Genomic DNA, 19138 nt, shown 5'->3' on the forward strand with positions numbered 1-19138 from the left:
AAATCTCTCTGTGAGGTTAAATTACTGTGTTATCACTTAATAATAGATCATCAAGTGCCTTCGTCAAATGCACTAAATAAAAAAAACACAAATATAAACATAATAAACATATTATAATGAACCAGACAAGAAGTCTCCTTATCTGCATAATGGAAACTAATCCTTTGCCAGTGTTCTGCCACCAGCATGCTATTGCTCATGGTCAGTAAACATTCAGCAGTTTGCTCCAAGCCTGGTACTCATTCTGTCTCTTTTACTGCAAATCTCTGTCTCCGCTCAATATCTCATAGTGCTTTTGATCTAGGAGTCTTCACACCTGCCTAACATGGAGATAATCCTTTATGGAGTCATCTGCTTCCTGTCTGGGGCCAATGAGCATGCTCATTGAAGCATGTCTGCACCAGATTGTCTTGTGCTGTTGGTCAACACTTAAGCAAGGTGTTCCATATGCACTGACCAAGGAACAATTTGCTATAGCAATCATTCAGAACTGATTAAACACTTCTTAATTGTTAATTGCTTCAAATATGTTCTCAGATCAGCCTAAGAATGAAGAGGTGTCAAGACACAATCAGAATTACCCAGGTGATGCATCCTTCGAGACTGACACACCTGCATTAAAAATCATCAAGGTCATTGGGGGAGAAAGAAAATGGACCAAAAAAAATGAACTAATGAAATAAAGAAGGAAATCTTCACATCTCTCATTCCTGGACATTTGCTCTTTGTGCTGTCTTGGATATCTCATTTTGAAGCATTCCAGCATTGCATAGATAAAGAACGCAACCCGGATGCATCCGTATGGAAAGTGTTCTATGCTTGGTCGGAAGTTGAGGGAAGCTTGTTTTGACATGGTATCAGGTCTTGGCTCTGGTGGCAAAGAATAACAACAACATGAATCCACAGGACAAAAACAACCCCAGCTAGCTGGACCTAACTGTTTCCAGCCTTTCTCCATTGAGCAGCTCTGAGTGGTCTTGAGATAAGTCACAATGAAAATATTTAAGGCCTTTCAGTTTTATTGGGTTATATTTATAGAATAATGTCAAATCAACACAAATGTGTTTTCAGCATAAAACTGTGCACTTTAAAGACCAAATACTTTATATTAACTTTCCTAACAAACTTACATCATGGCACATTGTGGGGGCTTATTAAGTCAATCTTTAAAAAGTCATAACCTTCTCCCAGATGTTTAAACAAGATATGCTGCCTTTTCTAGAATGTTCTTGGAGTCCAATGAATCAGACACCATCGTAAAAACCTGCAGAAACCTCCATCTAGTCTGATTAATTTTTTTCATTGGATGTATGGCCAACAACTGTAATGGACCTGCACCAGACTTTTCTGTGCCCATAACCAGAAGTTTGGATGATTGACACTAAAACCATTTATTGTGTATGAGTTCTTCTTGACTGAATCTGGTTAGTTTAGTCCCTCCATCTTGTCAGACATGCTCCGTAACCCATGCTTCATGCAAAGTCCAGTGGGGAGGAGAGCTACAGAAAGGTACATATAGCAGCAGCCTGTCTCAGTTTCCACTGAACCTCTCTATCCTTATTACTGCACCATTTGTGTGTGAAGAGTGGGAAGACCATTCGAGTAATTGGCAAGGATAGAATGCCGGACCAGAGGGTTCGCAGAGCATGGTTAGCTGCTTCCTGTCAAAACACCATTTATCAAAGCAATGGGTGCAGAGAAAGAGAAGCATGTAGGTCCTAATAAAGAGATAGATGTTGTGTGTGCATGTGTGTATATGTGTGAGAGGAAGACGAGAGAGAGAGAGAGAGAGAGAGAGAGAGAGAGAGAGAGAGGCAGCTTAATTTGAATTCTGTATCATTCTCTGTGGCAATAGCTCTGGTATACAACTATGCCTGTACTAAACTTAAAAAAAAGCGAGAGGACCTCATCAGTGTGAGCAGATCTGGGATCACAAAAAGGCGGAATGTTAAGGGGAAAAACCAACAAGCCACTCAGAAAAGACACTAGATATAATTTTAAAAGGAACAAAGGCTCAGGATAGGGAATTCAGTGAGAATTATGGGGGAAAGGAGCAGGAAACTGCACTTCTGCTCTGGGTTTGGACAGACACGATAAAAACATTTATAAGCATTAAAAATATGAACTGATTTGGTTCATTTCAGTGTATCTTCAAACCACAGTAATTTTCCACATAAGAGTCTCTTCTAACCATACCCTTGTTCAGTGTTTGAGTGACCTCTCTTAGGGAAGTAGTTTTCAGTTTTTGGAGAAAATACATATGACACAAAAAGAAAAAGAAAAGACAATGCTGTGTCATACCTGTTATTTTGCAATAATAGAGTGAGTGACACAAAACAAAATCCAGGAAAGCTTCATAAACAGTGTCATACTAAGAATCTCTGCCAAAATTGACTATCCTAAAAGACATATATACTGAAAGGGCAACTAAAGACTAATTGATTATGAAAGAGGAATCCATAAAAATTCAACACTGTTATTCTCAACACAAAATCATATCACTCCATGCGATTAAAAAAATCACTACAGACATGGTACTGCATTATGGGCTTATCCAACAGCCTAACAGGCTTCCACAGTTTCATCCATGCAAGCTATTTGATTGGTGGGAGGAATTTCAATTCCAGGCCTGGAGCTAACCTTAGTATCTAGGTGCACAGGCTACTGATTTCTTTAACTTCCAAGTCCCTGCATTTGTCTGCTCATGTGTTAGCTGGCAGATCCTACTAGCGGATCGCACTACATGCTTTCTGGCTATTGAGCCTGTTATCCCAGGACAGGGATATTTTGCCTCTAAGATTCAATTTGTTTAGTGCAAGGTTAAGTGTGAGACCCTTTCCGAGGCTTTGGTCTGATCTGTCTTGCCCATTGCAGAGATCCTATCTCTCTACTCTGCGCCTCCTCTCAGTTTGGCTTGGGTGCAGGAACAACCCCGGGGGGCCTGCAAGTGCCAGCCTGGCCTGCTCCATTACATCTGGACCTGATTGAAAACACCTGGCAAAGGGTAAAAGCAATTGCCTTGAGGTAGACAGAGAGGATGGAAGAGAAAGAGATAGATAGTGGGAGAGGGAGAAAGAGACAGAGAAATAGGGAGGGGGAGAGTGAGAGACAAAGAAAGGAGAGAGTGAGAGTCAGCAAAAGAAGGAGAGAGATAGAGAAAGAGGGAGAGAGAGAGTGAAAGAGTTATTGAAGTAGACTTTCCAGTGTTTTGAACTGCAAGATGACTAAAATTACTAAAATTATGTCTTATTTACCACAAGTACAAGAGGCTAAAAAGATATATTCTTTACTCTGCACCTGAACGAGCAACAAGCAGAATATTCTATTACACGCAAAAATAAGATATTACAAGTACTAACTCCAAATTCATTATTAAGATGAAATATTACTATGAATTGTATTTAAATATTTTAAATAACTTAAATAATATATCATGTTGAAATCATAGTTTGTTTTGGACTACAAATGAGGCATTGATGATATAATAGCATATTCTGATTCTGATGCTATAAGTAATACAATCACCCTTATAGCCAGATCCAATATGAGTGACAAACCAAAATTCTAAAATGTCCCTATTGCACTATTAAGAGAAAAACAAATTGGACAGGTTGTGAGTATCATTTAAATTGTTTGCCCCAGTCTAGGTGATTTCAGTCAGGATCTTGGCTTTACTTTCTTGCTAAGCTCCAACTTGGTTCTTCTAATGAATAATGTTGTACTGGAAAATGATCCATTCATGTATTAATATAGCTCAAATTTCTTTGCCAGGCTGTATTTTGGTACATACACACAAATCATTGCTGAAAATGTAATAACATAGTTGCTTGGTAATAGCTATAGTTTTTAAGCTTCATATTGTGAAACCCATCCGTCTAACTTTTTTTCTTCACAACAGTGGATGCCAGTTATTCACAGAAGGACGATTTCCAGCTATAATTTCATATTTAGAAATTATGTTCCCATTTAATTTCCTTTTAATTTTGAATTATAGGCTAAAATGTACAATACAGAGATAATGGTGCTATTGAGTGATGCCTCACTCACAAAGAACAAAACCAAGAGAAGTTAAGAGTCAAGGACACGGAGAAACAAAAACAGGATCCAAAAACAACAAACAGTCAATACAAAAAACTATAAGCCAACTACCTTATGATCTCTGATATATTGGTATTGTAATATTAATAATACTGATAATATATTCATTTACTGCTGCATTTTTCTTGATACATGAGAATAAAATTATATGATAATACACTTAGCATCTGATCTCTTTATAAACCCATAAAATCTCTTTGGGCAAACTTACAAGTGTTAAGTGTGTAAGTTATATTTAATTAGTGCTACATGTGTTTGCAGTGGAAAGGAGAGACTTCTGTATGAATGTAGAGCTGCAGCTCACTCAACAACTCAGAGCAGTCTTCACTTTAGTATCACCATTTGTTTCTTGCTGAAAGCCAATAACTGTTGTTGTAAGTGTTTCCACTGCCTGACCAAATCACTTGTTATGGAATAGGCACTTAACCACAGCACATCATAAAGTATGTCATAGCACACACAAGTGCACAAACAGTGCTTTGATAGCAGTAAGTCTGAAATGAAGGAGCAATGTTGAAATTTGTTTACATTTACATTTATGGAAATTAGCAGATGCTCTTATCCAGAGCAGTTTACACAAATGCTTCATCATCTACTAAGAAAATGTGTCCTAGCCAGTACAAAAAGGTTTGTATCCAAATACCATTGAACTAAGATACTGCTAGATACACGAGTCAATGCTGATGGCTGATGGCTACTTACTATTATTATTATAAGTGCAATACCAAACAACAATAAGCATTGATGCCTGGGTAGAAGAACAGTAGTTCAATTCACGGTATTTCAAGACTGAAATATATTGAAGTAATATATTTCAGTAAGTGCAGGATTAGTGGTCATTTAAATACTGCATAAATACTGCATAAAGTGTTCAGTCTGCCTTTGAAGACGGTGAAGGATTCTGCTGTTTGGACAGCCAGTGGAAGTTCATTCCACCATCTGGAAGCCAGGATGCTTGGTGCTTGTCTTCCATGACACTTAAAGGATGGTGTTTCAAGATGAGCCGATTGGGTTTTGACCATTGCCATCGTGTAGGGAGGAGCTGGTCCATTTTTGGCTGTGTAGGTAAGCACTGGGATTTTAAATGCTTAAACGCAAGCAGCTACTGTAAGGAGGGAACATTGCAGTGGAGTAAAATGACATGGGAGAACTTTGATAGATTGAGCACCAGCCATGCTGCACTGTTGCCAGAGCTCTGTCAGAAGCTGACTTTTTTCTCAATGTTAAGTGGTCATTGACTCTCTGTTGCCTGTTCTGTTGGTGCAATGATCAAAAAGCACAAATATCAGGAAGTAATAGATCATCATAGCCTAAAAACAGAACAACGCTCTTAGTCATTGTCAGTGTCTAAATCTTCCCCAACTGCTGCACGGCTTGTCTTGAACCTTCACAAGTTCTCCCCTGTCAATTCCCTGCTGCATTCTCTCCAGTGCCTCTCTGTAGCATCTTGGATCAGATTTAAAGCACTGATGCTCACCTTCAAAGCTATGACTAGACCAGCTCCCACATACCTAGAAGAACTAATCAAACCCTGCTCTCACCACACGGACTTCGAGACTCTAGTACTCCTCAACTTGAACCATCGTTTCTCAAGACACATAGAAGACCTGCATCAAGACTCTTCACTGTCCGGGCAGCCAGATAGTGGAATGAACTTCCTCTGGCTGAAACATAGCTGAAACATCTTCTTCACTGAGTCGCTAAGTACTTAAATATGCAATTAAAAAACACAAACATTTACTGTCTTCTTTTTCAGACTAGCCAGAACTTTAGCCTGATAGTATTAACACAGAATTATCTATTGTCACATGAGAATATGTATTTTATAGAGACTACAAAGCTCTAGAAATCATTCTAGATATGAATCACTGGCAGATGCAGTAAATGTAAAACTGTTCACTCTGTCTCTAATGCTTCCAGATCTCTGTCTCTGTCCTAGTTCCTCAGCTTCTCCTCTTGCGTCCGTTGTCTCCATGGCATCTCTCTGACTCGTGAATGTTCAAACCAGTTTTAAAGATACCTTAATAAGAATAAAGATAACCAGCATTGTGTTTGTCTGTCATCCCTGCATGCTCCTTTAGGGCAGCTAGGCACCAGCCCTAGGAGTAGAACATGCTCCTTTAGGGCAGTTATTCACCAGCCCTAGGAGCAGTACATGCTACTTTAGGGCAGTTATTCACCAGCCCAAGGAGCAGTACATGCTACTTTAGGGCAGCTAGGCACCAGACCCAGGAGTAGAACATGCTCCTTTAGGGCAGTTATTCACCAGCCCCAGGAGCAGTACATGCTACTTTAGGGCAGCTAGGCACCAGACCCAGGAGTAAAACATGCTCCTTTAGGGCAGTTATTCACCAGCCCCAGGAACAGTACATGCTACTTTAGGGCAGTTAGGCACCAGACCCAGGAGCAGTTAAGCTGAGCTCAGCTTTCTCCAACTTCAGCACCGCTCTCTCCACTCGATGATAATTGGTGTGCTGTAAGACTTTTCTTAGCTCTGTTGTATTTTCCACCAGGAGCCTTTAAGGTGGTTGACTGAGGGCAGAATGGGAGCTGAGGAGCCTAACGTTTAAAGTGGCAGTGCTAGTTGGGTTGAACAAAGTAAACAAAATAAACAAAAATCAACGTCCACAAGCCCTGTGAGAGAACTGTGAGAGAACACTCTTGCCCTCCACATTTCCTTCCTTTGAAGACATCTCTCTGGTGTCTGTTGGCTGTTAACAGCTGAGGGGAACTCGGTGGTGGTGTGAGGGTTTAAGGAGAACAGCTATTCCAGAATCAAATGGTCTGGCCTGACCTTTCAGAACTGTATGTTCAGTTGTTGGGGTTTGAAATGTTGACTAAAATGAGCAGCACTAAGGGAATAGACTTTGCTTGCCACCCCACAATAATATTAGGTTATAAAAATATATAATTTCCATAATGTATTTTGTCTTTTTTTTTTTACATCTATTCTGAGCCATGTGTATGTATATTACTGTTTGTGTGAATATTATCAGGAGAATTTAGCAAAAATTAATAAATGAAATGTATATAATAAGAAATGTATATAATTAGAAAGTCAGTTTGATTGGACTCTGTACATCATGCAGTTTTTTTAGGTTTATTTTTCTTAATTTTATTCAAATTTGATTTGTGCAAAATGCTAGGAGCCAGGAGGAAAACAGGAAGGGACTAAATATTCAGCGATGGGTCTGTGAACACTGCAGCCCACTGCTAGTCAATTGTCAGCCCTGGTTCCATTCCATCCCACACGGCCCACATCTCATCCATCCTGAGACGTGGTACACCATAGCCTGCTGGGGACCTCTAGGCCTGCTGTTATCACTCTGCTCTCAGGCTGCTATCTGTGGCTTTCAGCCCTCTGTACAGACATTCCTGCCTGCCTTATCTGGCTGTGGAGAGACAGAGAGAGAGGGCCACCTCCCGTATTGATCTGGCTCATCGATCCCTATTGGCAGCACAGATGTCGGTGTGGGAAGTGCCAGTGTGGTGGTGGAAGGAGAATGGCAGCGGCATTGCTGGGCAAAGACCAAAGCACCATTCTGCTTCTCCGCATTGCGCTTCTCGCTTCCATTGGTTCTGTTCTCTCCTTTGTTTCTAATTCTGTGATCTTTCCTTCTTTTTTTTTTCCTTATTTTTTCCCTTCTCTTAGTTTCTGTAAAGAACTAAGACATATTTGTTTACTCACCTCTTCTTTGTATTAATGGAGCAATAAAACATTTTCTCTTATATCTTCTACACACCTGTATTGAGCTCATTGCCTTTTTACATTCATTTGGAACAACTTTCGAACATCTGAGTGGATGTTCTCCAGCATGTTCGGATTTCCTGTGCGTGTGTGAGTAAATCGGCATTTGTGCACAAAAGATCTTTGATCTCTCCCAGTACCTTCATTACTTGTTTGTGCTTTTATGCTTGCTTGTGTTGCGTAACAGGGCACCACTCCAAGCAGAGAGGAGCTTGCCGCAGATGCTTTTGCGCAAGCAGTATGTGAAATTTGCACCGCCTACTCTGCCTGGAACCGATGACAGTCTTTCTCTTGCTGTCCAGACGTTCAAAAACCATGTCAAAGGTGAGGGGTCAACAGCAGTCAAAACACCTCTCTGGAATTTGAGTTGGGGGAGGGGCTTGAAGCATGAGAGTGGAACAGAGGAAAAGCATTACAGCACAAGAGTCCTCTTCTCCCCCTTCCTAGAAGCTGAACAGCGCACACAAAATGAAACATTTTGGCTGTTCATTGCACTATTGCATTTTGAGAAGACCCAGCTGCTCCTAATGTGTGTGTGTGTGTGTGTGTGTGTGTGTGTGTGTGTGTGTGTGTGTGTGTGTGTGTGTGTGTGTGTGTGTAGCAACACTACAGTTCTCTTGAAATATAACGTGTGAATTTTAAAAAATGTGATGAAACATATTACAATTACTGTCCACACAACAGACCTTCCAAATCCTCCACACAGGAGAAAGGTGTTATGCGTAATGTTAATATTGAAATCCACTCAGACAAAGTCTTTATATGAGTCTTCTGGACTTAATCAGTAAATTGGCCAGGTGAAGAATTTGGAGAGCATAGGAAAGAATTCATAAAGAGAGAAAGAGAGAAAGAGAGAGACAGAGAGACAGAGAGAGAGCAGGATGCAGTGCCTAACGAGCACTGTTTTGACTCCAGTTTTGTCAGGGAGAGAGAGTTGAGGGTCGGGGAGCAAATCCTGGCTGCTCTAGAGAAAGGAAGAAGGAGATCCAGAACTGCAGCATAATGGTAGGCACCATGTGATCTGAGTCTCACATTAAAAAAGAAAGAAAGAAACAATGCACAATGCCTTGAGAAGCTGACTGTGCAGCAAATGATAGTGCTACTACCACTGTCTCCTTAATCTCACTATCAACCTGAGAGAACCAACCAACTAAACTCAGGATAAGATCAGGAATTCAATGATTACATGAAATCAGTAAAAAATTACATGAAATCAGTTAATCCTTTGCTTACTACTATCAGTAAGATTACAGAGTTAGATGGGAGTCTTCAACTACTCAAGGTCAATCAAATGTTCACCCAATGAATTACAGGCTGTTCAAGGCTACCTCAAAGAGCAGTGGGGCACCACTCACCTAAAACTGCAACAAATGTTTTTGTTTGTTTATTTTTTGGTGAATGCCATCAATCCCTATCGCTGTAAACTGTACTCAGTGCAGAATTAGGACTCTTCTGGCTAACCTGCTCCTCTTCTGGTTAACACAGTCCTTTTCCAGGCTAATCGTCTCCTCTTCCAGTGTGACTACCATTCCTCCTCTTCCAGCTAACACACTCCGCTTCTGGCTAACCTGCTCCTTCCTCTTCCAAGATAATCTGCTCCTCTTCCAGGTTAATCCACTCTTCTTCCAGACTAACCCACTCCACTTCCAGGCTAACCTACTCTTCTTCCCAACTAACCCAATCCTCCTCTGTCTTGGCTCACACTGACTAGTGGAGGAAGGAGAGGTCTAGGGAAATTCATCAAGTAGTAGTGGGATGGAAGATAAAGTCTTCTGGTTATTTTTGGTAACAGTTAATTAAATGAAGTATATCCATTGTTTACCAAGTGGACACACTTTTGGATCAGTGTTAGCAAAAATATGTTTCAAGGTGCAAAATGTGAACAGCAAAAATGTTGATTCAAGAGGGGAGGAGAAAGATAGAGAGATAGAGGTAGAGTGAGAGAGATAGAAAGAGAGAGATAGAGAGACAGTAAGGGATAGATAGACAGAAAGACAGAGAGAGAGAGAGAGAGAGAGAGAGAGAGAGAGAGAGAGAGAGAGAGAGATAGATACTCTAGTCTGGTTTTAAACATCTTACTAAAGCTAGACATAGTAAGTCATGCATACCCAGTCAGACATGGGGAAAATTTATTTATTAGGTTTTATTCTTGAGGTTCTCCATTATCTTTGTGTCTTGTCTGACTCCAAGAAGTCTGAAATGAATTACTGGTTTGTCCTTAACAGGTAAAAATGCCAAAAGCCTAAGACTGTAGTCCTTCCTGTGACATCACAACTAACAAGAGGCCAGAGAGAGGACAAATTCAGTGGTTGCCATGGAACTCAGAGGGTCACATTGCTCAATGAAAAAGAAGCCCATTTGGTTTAGCAACTTTGTTTAACTGTTTTACTAACACTTATTATATGTAACCATTAAACTTTCCTATCATTTCAGAAATCTCTGTGTAATGCCTTTGCATTTCCAAAGGGTTATTTGACACTGGAACTCCAGTACAACATGACACAACACAAAACAACACAACATAACACATTACCTCATATTACATGACCCAACTTATCGTGCCACAACTTGTTACAAAAAGACAGGACAGAGTACAACACAACACAGCACCACACAATGTCATGGTGCTCACAAAACAACACAACACAGCTGGCAATGGCCCAAGCCATATGCCAGCATCAATACCCTCATTTCACCCTGGCCTGCAGTTCAACCCAGCCTCTGCAGTTAGATGAATGCTCTCTGCTATCTTTACACTCCATGCACAGACAGTGAGGGGAGTCGATTGAAGAATGAGCTGGGGAGTGTAGTCTTATCAGTTCTACAAAACACTACGCTGGAGGGATGAATCACATTCACACCTCATGTCCTATCTTTATGAAATGCCATATGCTAGAACTCCGTATTTGGTAATGTTTTGTGTATATAGTGTTGGGTAGTTATATCCCTGACCTCTTTGGCATGTGAAGAGAGAATGGGAAAGAGATAAGAAGGCAATACAATAAAGCAAATTCCTGCATTACATCTGTAAACTGCATTACCTGCAATAAGCCTTACCGACCTAACGACAACATTCCTATCACATCATTTCTGTCTTTCTCCTTATGTGCAGAAATGAAAATTTTCCATTCTTTCCTTGTCTATCTATTCCCTCCCTCTCTCAAATTTCCCTCTTTTCCTTACCTTCCCTTGAGCTCTTTCCTTTCATAGGGTCTGACAGTGTAATGGTGGTGTGTAATGGGCAATATTCTCTCTCTCTCTCTACTTCGTGACACATACACAAACACACACACACACACACACACACACACAGATACAAAACTTAACCACACCTGTAAACCAGCTCTATCTCACAGCCACCCATCCACTCTTACTCCCACTCCTTACCGCTGCACGCTGGAAGGCTCCCCTGGTATAGGTGCCACCTCCTTGGTATGTGATGCCAGGGATCTCCTTATTGAACAGTGAGCACTTGTGCTGGTGCTGTTTGAATGCTGAGACGTGGTCCACCCTGGTCACCACACGACTCTTGGAGCTGAACGTCACCAGGGCGACCCGCGTGGCCTCGGGTGCCACCGGAAAGTCAGACAGCATCTTGCGCACGAAGTGCAGCTCACTGCGAAAGTTTGCTGCGCCGACGCTGGACGACTCGTCCACGAGGAAGACCAGGTCAAGGCGGTCAGCGCGTTCACGGAGCAGACGCACGTTACGACGGAACACTTGGCCCAGCCGCTCCACCTTGCTCTCGACGCCTTCCGAGGTGGTGCGGCGGGTCTGGCCAGCCATTCGCAGGCCATGCAGGTTCTGCATCTGTCGGCCACGGCCCTGTGAGGGTCTCCCGCCTCCCACAAGGCACAACAGGCTAAAGAGCACCAGAGAGAGGCACAAGGCCAGTGGGGCTCTCTGATCAGCCATGACATCCACGTGGAGGAAAAGCCAAACTCCTGTGTGTGGTTAACCAGGAGGAGCAATCAGCGGTACGGTCCCACTGGTCTCTTGTCTGCTCTCTCACTCCCGCCAGCTGGGGCTGGTTCTTCAGTGGAGCGGTCAGCGTACAGCAGAGCTGCTCCTCTCTCTGCTCTGGCTGCGGGTGTCTGGGGAGCTCCTGCAGTTCAGCCAGCCTTCAAATACTTCCCCCCTCTCTCCAAATCGTTTAGAAAGAGACAGAAAGAGAGAGGGAAAGCGAGGGAGGGAGAGAGCATAAAAGTTCTGTAAGAGGCAGCGAGTGAGAGAGCGCGCGTGTCTGGCTTGGTGTGGAAGAGAGAGAATGAAAGGCTTGCAGAAAGAGACAGAGGAGCAGTAAAAAAGGGGCAGTCACAGTAAATTTCTTTTTTCTCTGTTAGTCTTCTCCTCTTCTCTTCTTCTCTTCTTTCTTCTCCACTCACTCTCTCCTTCGGATTGTCCAGGAGGGCTCGGGTGAGATTGTGTGTCACTGGAGCGCACTCGTTTGCCTGTCAGCCTGTCAGCATTCCCAACGAAAACATCAGCACCCAGCCTGCTGATCAACTCCATATGTCTGGCACTTGCCTCCTCACACACACACACACACACACACACACACACACAGGTCTGTGCGCACATGCTGACACCACAACACAGAGCACCTCCCAGCCGATACCAGAAGAGCTATCGCTAATGAGAAACATCGAGAGAGAGAGAGAAGCAGAGAGAGAGAGAGAGAGAGAGAGAGAGAGAGAGAGAGAGAAACAGAAATAAAGAAAGAGGAAAAAAGGCAAACAAAGGGGGGTGCAAATAAGGTATGAGACTGGTGCAAAAATAAACACACATGAAATAAAAGGGTATGGAAAGGCAGAATAACAATACAAATGAATTAACTAACCATAAAGATCACTTCCAAGCCTTATCCATCCAATATCCCCTTAAACCTAAAGCTGTTGCTTATGCGTTCAAATTGCAAACCACTCCACTTTCAAGACACTATTAGAGATTATTTCTTTAAATAATAATTACAACGATCCAAGGATTTGTAGCTGTATTCAAGTGCTTTCTTAATTTCTATAGTTGCATTTATTTGTAAGGGAAAAGACAACATAATTGTGAAAATAATGTTTGATTTTGAAATGTGTTTGTATGGTTTTGAAAAAAATGGGTTCTGCTAAATTAAACACATTTTAGCAACAAAACAAATAGTGACCCTATAGGTCAATACTATAGGAAGCTTTGCACTGTATATTAAAGAGATAGCAGCATTGTTTCACGCAAGTGTTTTGTAAGCTCAGCTTCCCCTCTAGCCAGTATCACTTCCTCCTCTGGTCCCTTGGGTGTCTCATGGGGAGAAAAATGTGCAGAAGGACCTTCCCCGCCAGCCTCCACTCCAAACCCCACGCACTTTGCTTTTGTGATTTAATCTGTAACCAAAACAAAGCTTGCATGCATCAGGGAGTGTTAGGGGCAGGCAGACCACCGCTTGGCTGTAGATCACATTTCCAGCCCAAAATGGTAACGAGCAAATTCAAACTCCGAGAGGAACAAATGCTGCATTTATCATGTGCGGGGATTGACAGAAGGCTGCCAAGGTGGAGACTGTATTATTACCATTAGCTACTGTCAAGTAGGCTGTCTATGAGATTGTCTGTGCATCAGCTACTGTCTGTGAGACCAGAAGAGAAATGAGGAGAGGGATTACAGGAGAGGGGAGTAAAGAGGCTATAAGTGGGCAGAGCTGTGTGAAGGAGAGAGGACATGCAGGGCAGGCAGGGACGACTGCCTGCAGACCCTACTAGAAGCCCCGTTAGAAACAATGTGAGTGATGTGTGTGTGTGTGTGTGTGTGTGTGTGTGTGTGTGTGTGTGTGTGTGTGTTTGCAAGGCCAGGGGTGGTGCAGGAATCATTGGTTTTTGAGCGTGTACTATTTAATGATACAGTCACTTAATAGGGACTTGGTAAGTATGGTTGTACATACAAACACACACACCTCACACACACACACACACACACACACACACACACCTCACACATGGGGGTTTAGTCGGACTTTTTGAAATGCTCGAGCAACACAGTGGCAACCAGTTAAACAGTATGCTCTGTTAAAATTGTGAATGTTAAAGTGTTTATATGTATAACATACAAAAAGAACATGATTTTCTGCAGTCATAGTAAAAACTGAGGCAACTAAACATTTTTATCATAGCAGCCTTCAGTGCAGTTTGCAGAGTACATTTTCTTGAGCCTCAATTTAATAATAGAATCAAATAAAACAGAAGTGGAATTTTTAAAGAAACCATCTAAAACTACATGATCAAATCACATGAATTTTATAAAATTCTAACGGATTGCAAACTAAACCACGTCTATCCCATCTAAAACCTGAACAACAGCGCACTCTACTGGTCAAGTGTTTTCACTGCCATTTATTCACCATACTCGTAAGAATTCTGTATTTCGCTCCAGAATTACTTGTACACTTTTGGGGGCGGATTGTTTAAAAGTGTGTGTACGCATGTATGTTTGTGTTAAAATGTGGAATGTGGAATTAACCCTATTCGGTTCAATGTAGATTTATTTGTTGCATTTTTTTTCTTACATTCGTACGCTTTTGTCATTGTCAATAAATCATATAAACACTCGGTTAGGGGATCAATTTAGGTCCACATAATTACTAACATTACCAATAAATACAGACTAAAAATATCTCAAATAAAAGTTGTGATAACTATAATAAAATTAGCACATTAGAAACAAATTACATGATAATTCAGATTATGAACTTTCTATAATGTGGACTGGTTAGGAGGTGGATGCATGCGGTGAGAAAAGCGAGATTTATTAAGGGAACATCCACTATCATAGTCGTAGTCACAGTCCAAGGTCAATTTACCAAAATGGAGAGTCCGAGAATACATCTTAAACAACCCGACAAAAGCACATGATTACAAACAATTTTGCTTTGCTATAACAAAGAGGCTCAAAATCACGAACAACTAGGAACTATACACAGATCTCGGAATTACGTACACGGAGATTAGGATTAAGAATGACTAGTCAGCACACAGGCCATAAGGTAGGGTTTACATACACATGATGGACAAAACGAAACTAAGGAACGAACCACAACAAAGAAGCAAAATAAAAGAGGAACACGAGACAGGGAAAACATGGGGGCAGGATGCTAGGGATGGCCCTGACACTTTCATTGTCAAATACACAGTAATAGTATAGTTTGCCATACAAAGAACACACATTGGTCGAGCTTCTATGCTCTTTTTTACCATTGCAATGGCCTGCAGAAAAGGAGAAAAAAATGTCCATATTCCTGTTCACTTACTACATGTAAATAAAATGTTCATTTAAAAAAAAAGACATTTTCCTGCTCTGCTCTTTTTCAGTATATTGTTAATAGAGTTCAGTCCATTATATTTAGGTCCTTCAGAGCAGGCATCTTTGTAATTTTTTTCCATTCTTTAGGAATTTCTCCAGAGGCTTTAAATTTCCCACCATAGTACTCTTTCAGTTTTGTTCTGAAAATGCAGATGAACCATTTCCAGCAGAGTCCCACACTTCCATCAGCTCGGATGTTCCATCGGTCATATGGAGGGCCAGCCTTCCTGTACTCACGGAATGGCATCCAAGTTTTGGATTTTGCTGACAAGAATGTGTAAGGGCTTATGACAGCAGAAGTGCAAAAGTTTAAAAAGAATTGCTTCTCAGTTTTTATTTGGAACTTTCGCCAGTATTCATTTAAGCTTTCTTGAGGTTTATATACATTACCCAGCATTTGAGGACGATGCAAATGAACAAAATGATCTGAGTGGTGATCAGGGATGGTGTTGGTGCACACTGCCTTACAGAATAAACACTGCTCCCAGCACCCACTCAGCTGTGTGAACAAAATGTCATCTGGCCTGCTTTTGAACTTGGTTCAGATTCAAATGATGTTTTATATTTGGCACGTCCATCTTTAAAACATCTTTTAAAAAATCTATAAAATAATGTATAAGATATCCTGGGTCCTGAGTGTCTTCATTTTCAATGTTTTTAAGATCCATCCTTGAAATGGTCATATCTTCCATAAGCTTCCCACAGAATTCATCAAGCCATATATTTGCATTTCCTTGTGTTCCTTGTGTCTTTCTTGTTGCTGAATCACTGGCAGATATTATCTGATGATTAAACCAAGACCATGCTGCACTCACCATTCTTTCCATTTTATTTGTTTTTTCACTTAGATACTTTTCTGTATGTTCAGTAATAAACATTTTAAGAACCTTTTGCGGATCAATAATGTACATAACATACAACTCAAAATCCTCCTTTTCAGCTAAATCTTTCAGTATATCTTTTCCCAGTGAAAGCTAGCAGGTTTGACTTCAGATCATCCACAATGACAATGCAAAGTTTACCTGTAACTGCATTTTGTACAGCTGTTTCCAGGTAATTAGCAAGATATCTAACAAAGAATGTCACTGATGTTGCTCCCTCACAAAAATGTTGAAATAACTTGAAATATTCCTCCTTCTTGTTGTTAAGATACATTATTGGATCATTTGTTGTAGTGAATTTTTCATTCAATGTTTTGAGGTTCTTAACAGCCTTATTGCAAATCTTGACATCTATATGAGCTTTGAAGATACCAGTGAATAGAATGTTGCATGACTTCTCATATTGCTTTATTATGGATTGGATTTATGAGACCATTTGATAAATGAAATTATAATTTACACCAAAATTCTCTTTTTCTCTTTTGGCAAGAATTTTGTCTATGCCATCTTGGACTCTTTGAGATATTAACTTTCCAGCCTCTAGTTCTTGTTGCTTTGCATATTTTTGCAATGCCAATGTCTTTATCCATGAATGTGTTACAATACTATCCTCATTAGAGTCGAATGTTTCTTTCAAAGGAAATATTCTGTTCCAGTATTTCTGGAAAAAAATGTTGAAGACATCTTCAAATTCAGCTTGAACGTTTCTTGATTTCTCTTGCGGTTGCTCCGCTGCTACCTTGGTTTCCCATTCTGTCCACATTGTGTTGAACTGTATGTGGCGCTCCTCTTCATTACATTTTTCTGCCTTTAGTTGAGAAGCCAGTTCTTTGCTCTCCTGTAGCAGATCAGGCTCATAAACAGTTCTTCTCTGGTCTAGTTCTAAGCGATACATTTTGCTGTTGCAAATACAATTCAGCTCTTGCTCATTGCCAGATGTCTCGTCAATCAGTTCTTTATTCAGACTCTCTAACCTTTTGTCAATGTTATCTCTCCACTGCACAAGCATGTCAGGGTATTTTTCTTCCCTGAAGTACCTGTCAACATCTGGGTCTTGAAGGGTTTTTTATAAGCTTTTTTCAGGAATTCACATAACTGGAGATGATGCATGAAATCATTGGCATGGGCCGTGCTGATAATTTCCCAAACTGGTGTCAGATAGGGACCTCTGTCTACAATGGCCCAGGTGTCCTTACTAACATCCAGGGTATTTTTCCACTGTGTGTGTCAACTACCTCAGGAGGTCTTCCTGATTTGTCAGTAGAAATTTGTACATCATTGTTCAATTTATATCTGATTTCAGCACTTGATTCCATGTCTTGTTTTGCAACACCTATATCTTGTGGTTCTGTGATCTGTGACTCTGGCTCACAACATGCCACATTGAAGTTTGTGTCAAGAGTTTTAGACACCAATGTTCTTATCTCATCAGTCAAAAGCTGTACATCATTGTTCAACTTGAAATTTCCATTTTACACGTAACAAGTTCATGTAGTGTTAATAGTCTAGACTAGTGTCATGGTTTGAAGGTTGGGTGCAGGATACATTTGCAAATAAGAGTTTATTGAATAGAAAAATCAACAAACATAAACCGAGCTCAACAGGAAGAAAAAACAAAACAGGAATACAGCAAAACTGAGGTCAACCAAACATAAACAACCAAATTAGAAAAAAACATTAAAGAAATCTTAAAAACAGACATGACATCTAAGAAGGCAACCAAATAGTCTTCATGAAGCTCCTTTTTGAGCACCTAGGGCTGCATCTTTAGGACAGGGCTTGGGCGGAACCCCTTTAATTCCTAAACTGGGAGAGCCGTACTGGGTCCTGCCCTGGGGGGAATTCCTGTCAAGTAGGGAAAGCACTGAAATTACATTAATGAACTTCACCCCACAGGTCATTCAAGGCAATTCACTGTGCTTTACAAATAAACATACGATTGATTTCAAATTTCAAATGTATTTATATAGCACTTTCAGAACAGTTGTTGTCACAAAGCAGCTTTACAAATGTCTGAGTCCAAGCCTCCAGTGAGCAAGCCAAGGGCAATTTCATACAAAATATAATTACAAGAGAAATGAGTGAAGATATAACACACCATACAGAACAATTGAACACACAGCACAACACAGGATTTCCTGAGAAACAAGATGTTTTAGTCAGATATATTTTTCATAAGACATGGGAGTTTGCCACTCCAGTATATACATGTGTTTTGTGGATCTGCAAAAGGCATAGGACCGTGTTCTCAGAAATGTCCATGTTTGGTTTGAATTCTAGGCTACAATCTGTCTACAATCCGACTTATCTCCATAGATCTTAGAAACCTAGTATGTTTATACTCTATGTGGAGTATATTTGAAAAGCATTCTGGGCATAATTCATTCAGAGATTTAGTAGAAGTCCTTGAAAGTTAAATATACATGTCATGGACTGCTCCTCCCCATAAGTCACGTGGTAAGGCCTGCCGCGTGCGGGGGATCCACATATGTACTGTTTATCTATCTTGTAACCACTCTCCCCAGGATTGCACACACGTGCACAGGCTTTGTCAGGTGTTGATGTGTCCATTTAAAAACCCATCCGTGTGTGCTTCCTCTGTTGGTCATTGTCATTTAATGTCAACACCAGTCATCGTAACTATTACGATAGCCGTAACGTCTGTGTTAGTGTGTACTTTGCTTAATGTTCAAACGTATAATCACGTTCACTGTCAAAGTCATATGTGAGTGCCTATTGTGTAGTGTGTGTTTCATGTTAATAAACGTCTCACATGAATGAGGAAGTCTGTGCGTCCTGCCCCACGTCCTGCGGCACTCGGGCCAGCAGCATTGCAATACAACTACTTTGAAGCATGTGTAGAGATTTTAAAACAGGCATAATGCCCTGACATAAAGAGAGGCAAAAGCCAGACAGTCTCCAAAAAAGGGACCAGTTTTCAGGTGGTTACTCTTGCCTCATCTTTCCTGACTGATTCTTCTCTACAGTACTGTGGTTTGGTGATTTGCTAGTGTACATGTCACTACTGACAGCATGTGTCAGTACCTGCAGACCATTCAGGTTGCACAGCTAG

General features: G+C 40.9%; 1 protein-coding gene and 1 long non-coding RNA gene across 7 annotated transcripts in view; one reads left to right on the plus strand and one right to left on the minus strand.

The window, feature by feature from the left end:
* svep1 (sushi, von Willebrand factor type A, EGF and pentraxin domain containing 1) overlaps positions 1 to 12437 on the minus strand; it is a 71505-nt gene extending 59068 nt beyond the window's left edge. For 5 of the 6 annotated variants that reach the window (XM_081725375.1, XM_035519956.2, XM_035519957.2 and 2 more), the window contains exon 1: positions 11234 to 12436. In XM_081725375.1, the coding sequence (XP_081581501.1) occupies positions 11234 to 11761 (528 nt within the window). In that variant the 5' untranslated portion in view covers positions 11762 to 12436. Of the gene's footprint in view, positions 1 to 11233 lie in introns of all 6 variants that reach the window. The other variant, XM_035519958.2, reaches the window with a different exon arrangement.
* LOC145660412 (uncharacterized) lies at positions 7237 to 11224 on the plus strand. Its single transcript, XR_014126768.1, has 3 exons — positions 7237 to 7936; positions 8034 to 8170; positions 10072 to 11224. It is a non-coding gene; the product is annotated as an uncharacterized LOC145660412 (long non-coding RNA).
* Positions 12438 to 19138: the final 6701 nt, after the last annotated feature.

The sequence above is a fragment of the Electrophorus electricus genome, chromosome 13, assembly GCF_041902795.1.
Source record: "Electrophorus electricus isolate QZ-2024a chromosome 13, ASM4190279v1, whole genome shotgun sequence".
NCBI classification, from domain to species: Eukaryota; Metazoa; Chordata; class Actinopteri; order Gymnotiformes; family Gymnotidae; genus Electrophorus; species Electrophorus electricus.